The 14,167-nt window shown below is 34.3% G+C and overlaps 1 protein-coding gene across 1 annotated transcript in view; it reads right to left on the reverse strand.

The window, feature by feature from the left end:
• The window catches only part of DPY19L1 (dpy-19 like C-mannosyltransferase 1), a 48,604-nt gene that overhangs the window by 10,645 nt on the left and 23,792 nt on the right, over window positions 1-14,167 (reverse strand). The window contains exons 9-18 of the mRNA XM_031590470.2: window positions 13,891-13,982; window positions 11,802-11,901; window positions 10,454-10,531; window positions 7,663-7,749; window positions 6,116-6,175; window positions 4,677-4,757; window positions 3,835-3,936; window positions 3,035-3,106; window positions 2,502-2,551; window positions 851-875 (exon numbers count right to left, since the gene is read on the reverse strand). Coding sequence (XP_031446330.1) covers window positions 851-875; window positions 2,502-2,551; window positions 3,035-3,106; window positions 3,835-3,936; window positions 4,677-4,757; window positions 6,116-6,175; window positions 7,663-7,749; window positions 10,454-10,531; window positions 11,802-11,901; window positions 13,891-13,982 — 747 coding nt within the window. The remainder of the gene's footprint in view (window positions 1-850; window positions 876-2,501; window positions 2,552-3,034; window positions 3,107-3,834; window positions 3,937-4,676; window positions 4,758-6,115; window positions 6,176-7,662; window positions 7,750-10,453; window positions 10,532-11,801; window positions 11,902-13,890; window positions 13,983-14,167) is intronic.

The following is a 14,167-nucleotide window of genomic DNA, read 5'->3' on the forward strand; positions in this document are numbered from 1 at the left end:
AAAGTAGTCAAGCAATAAGAGGTAAAACTTCTTATGTAATCTCTTTACAGAAGTGAAGAGACCTTGCTAACACTTTGTTCTAAGGCCTAATTAAATATGAAAAGAATGAGGCAAACACAATCTTCGCTACTCACACTACTACAGGCAATTTGCTTTAGTATTCTCAAAGTTGAAAAGCAGAGGTGTCACTCAACACTAATTCTACATTGCCTGTGGAAGTGCTTTGGAAAACACAGAAGTGTGAAAAATGCATAGAAGCATTTTTGCAATCAGTGCTTTAATTTGATTATAATATTCGAATGCTATGAGATTTTCCTCATGACACAATAAACTGCTCTTAAAGTTTTGCTGACTTAACTGAATATAAAGAAATCCATTAGAAAGCTGCCACTCAACTGTAATCTTTGGGTAATTTTATTAAAAGAACGACGTCACAATTTTTTTTTTTCCTATTATGGTTTCTTTTTTTTAAAAAAAATGAATATTTAAAGAGGAAATATTCATCAGTCAAATATAATCAGTCAAGATTATAGCATGAAACCTATTCTGCTACTCAGTCTACATAGGGAAAGTTGAAGGTCCAGCACAATTTCAGTGTTTTTCCATAGTGTCTAGCAAAAGCCTCAAAGCTTCTTATTTTGCACTGCCATCCCATCATTGGTATATTTTTATTTAGCATTCCACAGTTATTCTTTGGTGACATGCTGGACAAAAGACAACAAGAAATGCAAACCACAATGCAAATAAACCACACATCAGCATCAGTATTGGAATACAGCTTGCAAATGGTTGAGTACTGATATAAACTTATGAATAAAATTATGCAGAAAAACAAACAAAAAAGACTTACCTCACCCTGGATAAAACGTTCCTCTCTGAGTATTAAAACAAAGAAAAATCATGTGATTTGTTTATATCATCCAGAAAACATTTTTACTGCATAGTAAATTAACAAACAAATTAATCCATAAGCATGTGTCAGCTCCTGCACAGATTTACAAGGGCTGCTCTGAAAGTAATGCCTCCTGCTTTATTTTGTTGGCTCAGTACATCCGAGGTGGATGTTCGTTGTTTGGCAGTAGAGGTTAAACTTTCCATCAATATCCCATTATATTCTGTTACCCTGTGACAGAAGACAGCAGAGGTGCAGTCTGACCAAGCGGCGTCTGCATGGAAGGAGGGATGAAGAAAAGATGTGCCACTGAATTCCTCCATGTGGAGACATTTGTACTCACTGACATTCATTGATGCTTGCTGAACGTTTATGGAGACCAAACAGTGGATGTGAGCACAGTGAGGGGTGGGTGATGTGTTTCAGCAGTGGCAGCAGCAACAGTGGGTCACCTCTGCTGGTGCAGATTTTTATTAGTGTGGCCATGCATGCTCTTGTTCATCTCTGGTGAAAATGCATAGCTAATGGTGGTGACTGTTTTGAAAAATAGGTTTCTGTAGCAGAGAATTTTTTTTTAATCAAATAATATCATCATGCTCTGTGTTGTAGTTACCATGAAAATAAATGAGGCATTACTTTCAGCATGGCACACGTGGTTTTTTGTCTCTATGACAAACTTTGAAATATTCTGCAAATTATCCTCCATCCTATGTCTATATGGAAATTTGAATACTGTTTTTTTCCATTACATTCACAAATTATTTCATACTTGGAAAAGCTTATTTGGAGAATGAAATCTTAGCAATGCAAAAGAGATAAAGCAATGATACCAAAAAACGTCAGGTACTCGTTTATTCAAGTACTAAATAGATTTTTTATTTACTTCTGAAAAAGCCAAAATTAAATATGAATACAGAGAAAATTACATATACTTGTTGTTATCTGTGAAGGCAAAATGATGAAACCCGCTCACATCTGTTGAAATTTTGATAAAAGCCATTAAGACTCTGGAAAGCAGCGATGACTGAAATGATTGAGTAAAAAAAAAATAAATAAAATACAAAAAAAAAAAGGAGAGCAAGCAAGAAGATGTGTCACTTGGGGAAATGGCAATATTCCATTGGCCAAATTCACCCCTTTTGAGTACAAGTGATGCCAAATGCCTATAACAGACAGAACGTGTAATGCAGACATTTAGAAGATAATGTAAAAACAGCTGGGATCCCTTCTCAAAATGGAACTTGCATATCTTTACAACCTGGAAAAAAATAACAACAATGGGGAGGAAGCAGCTTGCATTCAGTATTTACGGGCCTATTCACTTTTCTCCTACAAGAAAATACCAGCTTAGGAGCAGGGCAGAAAAAGAAATGATGAAATAGAACATTTGGTAGGATGTCTAAAACTAAGTTCAGCAGTTTAACTTAGACATTCTGTAAAAATACCAGAAGCAGCACATCCAAGACATTCAGTTAGTGAACTATACATAATCTGTGTTTGTCCTTTTGAATGGATAATGCAAAATTTTTAAGTTATTTAGCATATATCAAATCAGATGAACTTCCAGCAGGCAGATCAGCTTTACATTCACAAAGTATACAATATTTACCTTTCATGTTGTCCTGGATGAGAAAAGGTCCACCTAAGATACTTCACTGCCTAAAGAAAACAAAAAGAAAAAATATATGAATAAATTTTCAAAAGCATAAGAAAATATTTCCAACATTTGCTAAATTAAATTACACCTGAGTAATCTCATTTTCAGACAGTGCTACAATAAAATGCTTCAGCTAAAACTTCTTTTTGAGGATACTTAATTAGCCAGGCAGTCAACAATTATCCCATCTGTTCTTGTGTAAATTATATCTTATTTTCACACAAAGTATACATAATCAAATTTACCAAAACAGCTGTAAACTTTTGTTACAGTGCTCATCAGCTAAGTGACATAGATTTTTTTCTGGTGTTTAACAACTCATTGACTCAGGACTGGAACTTTGGTAAATAACTACGCAACGGAAATTCTGAATTACAAATATTTTTGACAAATTCTGTTTTATTACCTCAAAATAACAGTGGTCCTTTAACAGCAATGAAAAACACTATTCAAGGTAAATGTGATTCTGTAAGTCAATCACTTACCTTTTTGACAATTACAACAAAAACCACCAGGACAATTGGTAGCAGTAGAGTCTTTATGTATCGTATCGGAGTCTACAGTAGAAATAAACTGAATTAGTTGCTTTCTATTCGTCTAGGGTTACACTGATTGTCATTTTAAAGAAAATATGACAATATAAAAAGTGCTCCCTTAATTGAAACAAATTGAAACATGCAACAAGAACAAAGCAAACTTTAAGAAACTCAAATTTCAACTCCAAGCAGCAATCCCACTAGAGGTCCTAATACAAATGGCATTTGAATATTATCACCCTTTCTTTTGCAAGCTACTCAAAGATTAGAGGCAGATTGTATCTCAAAAGAATTTGAATATGCTGAGTAACCTATGAGCGTTCTGAATGCATAGCTAGACACTGGTGAGCTAGAAAAGTCTACTAGCAGAACATTAAGAAGCTTTGATGTTCATCCATAACCTAAATCCACCACATCTTTGTAGCTCTCACCACATTTTCCCTCAGTCACTAAAAATCTTAGATGTGCAGAACTGTGATCTTTCACTTATTCGTGATCGAATACTTCTTTTTAAGTACAGGAAGAACTTTTCTTAGACATGAAATCAAAACAATCATTTTCAGTCCAGTTCAATATTAAAACAATTTAAATTTAGCTGAAGTTCAGTAAGTTCTGACTTGACCAGTAACCACTTGGAACTTGAAAAAGTTTTATGATGGCAGTCATGGCTCACAGACATTTTAAGTTATGAACTGAGATAAACAAAAAAAAGTTCCCTTTTCCACAATAATCTAATTTGCTCAAATTACCTCTTTTTCCATGAAGTCAAACTCTGCAGCACAGGTGTACATTAATGTATCAAAATCCTTGTAGCCAATAAATTTAGCTTTTAATATATTACCTATATGAGCCTGGTAGGAAAAAAAAAACACCTGCGGTAAGCAAAAAAAAAAAAAAAAAGGGACTGTTCTCTGCAATTAAGTAGTTTAAAAGTATATGACAAATATGTGTAATTAAAACAAAAGTTTAAACAATTTACAATAGTGTTATGAATGGACTTGAGTAGATTAAATAATATATTTGACTGTAACATGTTGGACAAAAGAAAAAGTAGAAGATGGAAGAGGTGATACCACTGCAGCTGGGTTCAAAAGGAGTACAGTTTACATACTCATGTTTCAAGATATGAGCTTCCCACATCTTGCCCCTACACCTAAGTAAGCAGCACCAGCATAGAGTTTATAATAGAAGGAATAGCAGATTTTTATAATAGGACTTAAGTGCAGTTAGGAGTCCTAGTTATAAGCATTTCAAAACTGTCTTAAAAACTAGATTCAGAGGAAAGTGAACTAAGAAACAGAATAAATGAAACAAAAAGGTAGATAGAAGATATCCAAAATAAACAGATCTCAAGGAAGCCATATTTAAAAGCTAACACAGTATTTATGAAACTCAACAGTAAAGACACCTGTCTTCTCACAAACAGGGCATAATCCCTCGAAGTCATCATTCATAATGAATAAAAAATAACACATGCAATCCCTATTCCATTTCTGCAAAAGAAATCTCAGAATTTCAGAAAATATATCGTTAAGACACTAAAACTGAAGTATAAAGACAGCACATTCTCAATAAGAGACAGAGGACTTACATCATCGGCTACTCCAAATGCTAAAGATGTCAGGTATTTCAAGGTGACTGTCCCAACTAACCAGGCACATCCTTCAATGACCTTGAAAAGACATTCAGAATGAAAGAAACCTCTCCGCAAACTTTTAAATAAAATCTTTCTTTTTAAGAAAGCTTATTACATTTAGTGATTAGTTGAAAACTCTCCTAATTTATCACCACAATCACAATCTACAATTTTTTCTAACCAATTACAGTTCCCAGATTAGAGGACACTGGAGCTTGTTTTTTTTGTAATCCTACTACAGCCTCTCTGCTATTATCAGTTTATATTATTCTGCTAATCCAAACCTTTGAAGGAATCTGCTTTATAGTACCTCTTCAAGATAATCTCAAGAGAAACCTTCAAAGAAATATAGAAGAATTACATACAATCACTATTTTTAGTTGCATATCATGTTTATGTCTGTAGCAGAAAAAAAGAAATTCTAGGCCATTTAGTTTTATTTAGTTCCTTTTAAGATTGTCTCAACTAAGTAGGAAAACTTGGCTCAGCATCTTATATCTGACAGGGATCAACAGCAGATGCTTTCAGAGAGAATATAATAAAGAGATACAAGCTCATCTTTAACCTATCGTAACCAAGGTTGCATTCAATCATCACTTTTAAGGGCTGCATATGAACATGAATACCTGAGAGGCACCTAATCTTTTTCTGACTGCCTCTGGTTTTTGTTTCTTTTATCACTTCCACAATATAAAAATTCTCTCTCATAAACTCACCATTGCTAACGTAAAGGGCACAACATAAAATGTAACTATAATCTTATCCTACTCACTAGCTTTGTCATATTTACCACAGCCTTACAAGATGCAGAATTCTAACTCATTTGAAAACCTCTACTTAGCAATTCTTTATTAATAGTTATCACCATATTCTTTCTACTACAATTTAACTTTGGAGAAGACCACATTTTCCTGAACTCAGTTAAGTAATTATGTAGATACTGCTTGATGTTACCAAGCTTATTCTACAATAATGACAGTATAGGACACGGTTTTATTGACTCTGTAAAGTAGTATTTTAATTGTTATTTTTGCAAGCACTGCTACTTCTTTTAACCACCTCTTCTAAACTGTCTTTTGTTTTAAAGAGTTTTTATACAGATCTTAGATACTGCAAACAGATTTAAGTTGGTAGTATAAAATTAAATGTGCTGCCATTTCAAGGCTGCTTCAATTTTGTGAAATAAATGTATACTTATACATCTTTTCTTCCTTCCATAATTTGAAATGAATTTCTGGAAATAGGGACAACTTACTTGAAAAAGAGTAGTTTATCTGTATTTCTTGATTTTCAGCTGCTAGCAAATAAACTAGATGCTATCCCTCTATTTCACTAAAACAAAACAATAAGGCATAGTTCTTTTTCTGTAATTCAAGATGTATGAAATTCCTTACCCACAGGCACACTTGACTTCTGTTCCTTTTAAAGACTCGTGGGCTCAGTTCAAGAATTCCCTAAGAATAAAATGAATGCACATCTCCAGTTAAGATACAGCAACAACAAAATATTCCAGTAAAATAAAAAAAAACACATCCAGGATGCTAAGTGCCTATTTTAACATGCAACCACTTATTCAAAGCAAACTAACAAAACCACACACCAGACTACAGAATCGACACGACCTGAAATGCAGATGAATACACAGTCCTATGATTTCACTCTGCAATGGCAAAACCTACCAAAATAAAAACTTCTACTGAAGTTATATATATGATTAATGAAAGACTGCTCTTCTTTTTAATAACCAAAATTCTGTATTACACAATTCTACATCTCCTTAAATCAAATCCAATGCTAAAGGGATTTCTGAAGGAATTAGTAAATTAGTAGCAGAATAATAGACAATTTTCAAGCAGGACAACAGAATATAAGCAGGAAAATAATATTGTTTTTTTCTGTTTATCACTGTTTCTCATTTTACAATACATAGAAAACTCACTTTAAGCTGACTTGATGAACAATGTAATTAAGGAAAACATAATTAACTTCAGTGCTTTTAGAAGTCCATATGTGGCATAGATTGAGGCCACCATATGGAGTAAAGTAACAGACAAACAATAAATGTGTGCTGCTGGTTTTTTTTCCTAAGCAAAAAACAGACAAGAAATGCCATGTAATTGTAGTTAGGATATAATTATAGAAGTTGCTACAAGCAACTTGAACAAATTCCTAAAACCAAACTTTATTACAGCAACTACCAATAGTGAAGGTAGCTTCACCTTAGCACAGCTGAGAAATTGCCACGAAATGGCAAACACTTGCTCTAAACTTCTAGGAGAGGCAAAAAGACTGAGGAATTGAGATTTTTTGTAGCACACTAAGCAGAAAGGTTCACTCGATCTTAACTCCTTTTTCCCATGTACATAATTCCCTTCAGAAAAACCATTCTGAAACTAAAAAAACACCAGGGGAGTTGTTTTTTGGTTTTGTTTTTAACTTTTCAAGTCGAAATGAAAATAGTGAATCAACACGATGAGCCTTCACTGTATAATTTCACACTTGGGGTATGGCACAGCAGTTTCAGATATTCTTAAACCACTGTAATATACATTATAGTCATCTGCACTGCATTTGCAGTTTCATAACTGATAGAAGAGCATTTAAAACAAAACTTCTCCTTGCCCACGTTTTCTTTTTGAAATTACTTTGGTCAAATATTATGACTATGTTAACAAGAGTACATGTTCTGTAAAATTTAACCTGACCTAAATAAAGAGAGCTGAGCCCTACCTCAATCTCCCTTATGAAGAGGTTTTGGTGTAGAGAAAAAAAAGTGCAGTTTTTCAGTTAATATTTATTCATTCACCAAACGTATTTAAAATCTGCTTGACATCTGAAAATTTTCTCTAATGCAACAGTTTGACATTTTACAGCAACACATACAAAACAGCACAGCATTACATTCTTACGTCTTATGATTTGTCGTCCTTAAACAACTTACCCAGATAACTACTAAAGATGCAGCATAATATGATGTCAATAACATTGAATTACCAAACATCAGAATAAAACACACTACCAGAGATACCTGAAAGAAGAAAAATAATTAAATTTAAAATAGAAAATTATTGCTAAATGTAGAAATTACCCTCTATCACTAACGACTTGACATATAAAGACACATCCCACCCAACTACTGCAAGTTTGATAACCAACTTAGTGAGTTGTTCTGAAAACACTGATTATAATGACTTGTGATAGAAAGTATAGATTATTATATTAATTTATATTTAAAAGCACATATAGATAAAAATAACGATCACAGGACAAGTTCATCTTACATGATATACCAGTTATATTTTTGAAGTTATTCCTAACTTAATGCAATAATTAGAAAGAAAAGGAGAATCTCTCTATTCTATTATCTATCAGAGTCCTGGACAAACAAGTCTGTTGCTTTCTTTCTTGCAAACTGAGAATTGTAATCAAATTCAATGAAATTTGATTATGGGCACAGCTATAGCACATTGAAAGTCAAGGCTGAAATACAACTTTTATGCACCATACTGACTTCCTACTGTGCTTTCTTATTAAGAGAAAGCAAGCTGCATTAATTTCCAAACTTAGAAAGCCGTAATAACAATCAATTTCTGCCTTCTCTTTCTATGCACAGGAATAAGTAATAATAGCATAGTTATTGATAAAATATGCAGCTTTTTATATATATATTTTTTTCCACAGTTAGACTTGAATTTTCCACAAAAACTAGGGGAGTGGAGAGGTGGAATCATAAACTCCAAGAAGGAAGACTAGCAGTCTACCCAATCTTATTAAGTTTCTCTATAATACAACACAAATACTTATCTACCTGAATTTAGGCTTTTTATGGCACTTTGTCATCAATATTATACATCTATTGATGTCAGCCAAAAGGTGCAAATATTTCATCCCATCCCATTTCTGCCAAAAAAATTACTAAGCCAAGATGCTTATTTGCAAATTTCCCTTTTGAGCATGACTAGAAACACATGCTTAGTGTCCCAGGCTTAAATTGGAATTAGGCTGTATAGAACTTATTACTGCCTTTCATTTACCAATTACCATATTTCAAAGAGTATGGAAAAAAATATGAAACAGTTTAGCTCAAAGCTTCTTTCATGTGGTAAAGATTTGCTTTCCGTTCATAATGTTTGCATAGCAAAATTTTAACAAAAAATACGTATTTAAAAATAGACACAACTCTTCAAAAAGATGTTTACATCTTCATCTATATTTATGACTGTAGCCTGTCTTCAAAGAGCAAAAATTCCTGGCAGCAGAACTCAATCATTTTCTTAACTTTAAAGACAAAGTTCAGGTATATCGTGTTGAAGCTCGGTTGTCTTTTACTTATTGTCATCTCCTGCCTTTCTTGACTTTCTCATCAATTTTACAAAAGGCCTTTTTTTTTTCCCCAAAATTGATACCTTTTTTTTTTGTCATCCTTTCCAAACAGCTCTCCAAACAGTTCAACCACAACATCTTTGTGCGATCCACACTCTCCAGCAGTTTTCAAAACCCACTTTAGTTGGGATTCTCTAATTTTGAACTGCAAACAACTCATTCATTGTTTCCACTAACCGAAGGCATGAAATGAGTGCTACCTTTTCAACTTCTTATTGCTCTTCATCTTCTTACTGCTCGTGCTCTATTGCTTAGAGTATTTTCTAATCTGCTGTTTGTGAATGCATCTTTAAATTCATGGAATAAGCAGAGACAGAAAATAAATATTTTTATAAACCTTTTAGGTTGAAAATGGTTCTGGAGTTTGGAAATTCCAACGCATCAAACAGATTCTCATTGATATACACGTTTAAGATCAAATATTTAAATCCAGGCCCCTCCATCCATTGCTGTTTCCTTTTTTGAGGCAAGGGAGGCCTTGCAAAGGGATTTAAATACATTGGAACTTTGGGCAGTCATCAATTGCATGAAGTTCAACAAAGAAAGCGCTGGGTTCTTTATGTGAGATGGAATGATTGTCACCACAAGTACAGATGGGAGGTAGGTGCCAGCAGGCTCACAAGGAGCCAGCAGTGTGCCCAGCAGCCAAGAAGGCAAAACACATTTCAGGTGTATTAAAGACAGCATAACCAGTCGGTTAGAAAAAAATGATTCTCCTGTTGTAATTAGTGTTGGTACAGCCTCACCTTGAATACTGCATGCAGCCCTGGGCTCCACAGTATAATAAGGACAGTAAGGTCCTTGAAAGCTTCCAGAGGAGGCACCACAGCTGATGATAGGCCTATAAGGCATGTCCTGTGAGGAGAAGCTGAGGACACTTGGGTTGGACTAGACTTGGGTCCTCCTGGAGAAGAGGAGGCTGAGAGAAGATCTCACCTCTCTCTGCAACTCCCTGAGAAGGGGAAGCAGAAAGTTGTTGGGCTCTGCTTCTGGGCACAGATTCCATGGTGGAAATGGCACAAAGCCATCGACAGAGAGCCAGAGTGGACATTAAGAATAATTTCTTTACTGTGAGGGTGGTCAAACCCTGGAGAACAGGCTGTTGATGCCCCAGGCCTGCCAGCGTTCAAGATGCATTCAGGCAACACTCTTGTTAAGGTGCTTTAGCTTTTGATTAAATGGATGGCTGCTGGGCTTGATGATACTTGACTGTCCCTTCCAAATGAACGATTCTATTCTACTCTTCTATCTTTTCAATCATCTTATAACAAAGGAAAACACTTGAGACACAATGCCTTTTGAAGTTCTGAACAATTTGATAGGACTTAAGTTGGAAAAAAAATATATACCATATGAACAGAGAGTATCTTCTGTAATTTGCAGGAGTCAATATAACCCATAATACACACAGCAAACAATGAAGCTATCTAGAATCAAAAGCAAAAAAATAAGTTAAAACAATTTGCAGTGGTCAAGTTGCTCTAACAGATATGTATTCACACACAAATGTAAGTATTCAAAAAATCAAAAAAACAAACTTTCATTGCTATTTTTTTGCTAAATAAATATGTCAACATTTTATAACTGCTTCTTTCAAGAAACATGAATTTTGCTGCTCTTAGTAACAGTTATCAAACATACTCGAGCATCCTAGGAGCAAGTATTCAGCTTTACAAAAATGTAAGTCATCACAATACAGCACTGAGCACATCATCTTTCACCCAGGAGAAAACAGATTTAAAAAAAAAAAAACACAAACATAAGCATTAATTAGTGTTATCTAAACCCACATTTTCAGCAAAGCATGAGAACATCCACAATTTGGTGCTGAAAAAAACTAGATTCACTGATTTGGTAGCTTGCTAAAAGCATAAGAAAAAATCATGAAACTATGAACTGAAATAATAATTTCAAATTTCAAGGCCAGTATCTAAAACTGGGTGCAGCAATGGATTCCTTATAATATTTTACATAGTTAAATGTCTTCCTCATCTCCAGTTAGAAAATCTGCATACACAGTATATACAGATTGTTCAAAAATATCAACTCGAATCAATCAACACCTCTTCTGAGTGCAACAGAATTGAAAAGGTATGGAGACATGGAGAGGCTTTAAAAAACAGGTTACTTTGCAGTCAATTTAAACATTAAGAAATCATGCTGCGTGACAGTAACCTATTGCTCACGTTAGCATTTACTACATTTCAGCACTTGTTTAAGTTACCTCAACTGTATGAACCCTCATACAGTAAAATTATGCCACTGCTATCAGGTTTTTTAAAATTAAATAGGAAACCATGCAAAATTATGCCAGCTATCACATGCCATGCAAACTTTGCTCTACCAAAAAAATTCTGAAGAGCAAAGCAATGCAAGATCAATGCCTTTTTTATTTTTGTATTTCAGTGTACAAAGTTTTCTTATGTTCTGCATTTGTTCTAATGTAATGATCCTAGGATGAAGCTTGCTTTTAAGGAAAAAAGAATTTGTTTAGCCCTGGTTAAGAACGTTTTAAATGGAGCAACTTTAAATTTAAAGACTAGAAAAAACCTGGAGTGATAAATGGGGTGAATCTTCCCTGACAGCAAGTCTGGCTGAAATGAAAGTATCAAGATAATTGTACACTCAATGGCCGTCTGTACAAAATAGTCAATTTGCTTAAAGTCAACAAAAATGTAGAGGTGAATATGGTCTTACCTGAGTTAAAAGAACAAACTGAGCAAACTGCCAGGGAAGCATGAAAAAGATATTAGAAACACACAGTGCAATCAAGCTTCCTTTATTAACATTCGGAATCCTTGGGAAAAAGAGACAAAAGAGGTATCAGTAAGTTAAACTACACAGATATTTGCATATTATCAAGAAATACAAGAGAATGAATGGAATGAAAAAAAAAGTTACTTTGGAAGTTAGCAAGCAATAACAATCTATGCAAAGTAACACTGCTGAAGTAAATTTAGTATCATTTCTCCATAACTTTCCAAAAACAACAATGCTAATGTTTCTTAACGATTTGATGAGTCACCCTTCCCCAAGCATATATTTTTCTGGCAGTGTGTAATGCTGGAAGTCAACCTGGAATACTCTATGTAGCCCACCTTCCGTAGCAACTGCAGACTGGTCACAACTATTTTTATTTCAGCCAGAATCACAATTATTCTCATACAAGTCTGTATCTGATGGTGATTTCACTCTTTTAGCATTGTCTCTCATTTCTTCCATATTTCCTCCCCACAGCTTTTTGCTAGCAATCCCAGCACAGGGTTTCAGGGCAATGACAAATGCACAAAACTCACCTTAGACTGAAAACAGACTGTTTTCCATCTCCTGCAGAAAAGTTTTTTTTTTTTTTATTTAACTCTAGCTTAGATATCACATCAGAAACATGCCATGATTCAAAATTCACACAAAGTGGCCTCCAAAAGATGAGGAAATCATAAATATTCTGCTGAAAAGAACCCAAACCCAACAGATTTCAGAAGCCTCGGCAAATTCTGTAGTATTTTCTTCACTTTCTCCTGAAAAGCCTTGAGATTAACTACTGGTAGTCATGCTGAGCACGAATCTAACATATTCTAGACTCTGTTTCAAAGATAGTTCCTACATCAGAAGACCAGCATACATGGCTCTTGAAGTAGGAACTCTAACTGAAAATCTGAAAGTTAAGTCTTAAAACATCGTGTCAACTTTTTGAAATCCCTTCTGAAATGGCTAGACTAAATACCTTGCTATTCATTGGTCATTGGTAGGCACACAAGCTCCATTACTACTTCACACACCAGGATTTGAAGTAGTAGCACATCTATCTAATCACAAACATTGCAGTTATAGACACAGAACATATACACTGGGATCAGTGTATTTAATTTCACTGTTTTATGTTCCATTTAACTATTTAGCCTTAAATGAACATTTACTATTCAAATAATCTAGCAATCACTCTACAAACTATTCCTAATAATATATTTCTAAATATTTTTGTATCTTTTATTTTGTATCTTTTTTCTTACCTAAAAAACACAAGATAGTGACAGATGAGAGTGATGCATTTTAGGTTTAATCACCAATATCTACAAGTCAGTATAACCTAACAAAGGAAAATCTGTAGTTATGCAAAATTCAGCTAAAACATAAATACACTGCAAATCTGATGCAACAGAATTCAGTGGAAAACCCTCAGTATCAACAACCATGCTTATTTTTCAAACCAAAAGGCAAGACACAGTCACATTGCAGGCCAGAAACAACCACAGGAAAGCAGGGCTAATGAACTCGAGGGCATCTCTGCATTATTGTTGTTAGATTGCTTGAAAGACTGAACTAATAAACACACAAATTGCAAGAACATAATAGCTTATTGGTGCTATTGCATTCACTGTTTCATAGCATAAGCTTATTCTAAGTGCAATCAACGTACCACTCTCCAAGAGGAACAAAACCAATTCATGGAGTATAGCTTGCTTTCCATGGGATAGAAGTGACATCAACCAAAAATTCTCCCTTTTTTTTTTTTAAATTCAGACATGTGTTTCCCAACATAGTAATTCTGATATTTATTTTAATCATGTCTTCAAGTTGAAAAATTTTTCTTTTAATAAATGAGTAACATGACTACAGCTCTACCAGTGCAGCATCTGCAATGTAACAGCCACAGGAAAGTTTCTATGTTAATGATATTCCTACAGCATAACAATATCTAAATAAACGCATTTGAATGTATTTCCTCCCACATTCCATTTTTTTTTTTTAACTCACTGTAAGAAGCTAAGTATAAATTGAGAGGTACCTGAGAATATAGGTCAAAAGCAACATCTGAAGCACAAGGAACGGGTATGAGAAACTTTCACGAAGAGGGGGAGTCCACATGACACGAGTGCACTAAAAATAAGAACTGGGTTAGCTGATAAAGTTTGGTGCTGCACTTTCATAAAGCAATGCATCTGTATTTGAAAATGAAAGACCAAGAACTCTTCAGTAAAGCAAACCCCAAACTATACAAGCTTTTGTGTACAAGCTAAAAAAACCTCAAAGGAAAACAAAAAGCCAACTGCACAATAAACAAA

Source organism: Phasianus colchicus, chromosome 6 (genome assembly GCF_987193195.1).
Source record: "Phasianus colchicus chromosome 6, bPhaCol1.hap1.1, whole genome shotgun sequence".
Taxonomy (NCBI): domain Eukaryota; kingdom Metazoa; phylum Chordata; class Aves; order Galliformes; family Phasianidae; genus Phasianus; species Phasianus colchicus.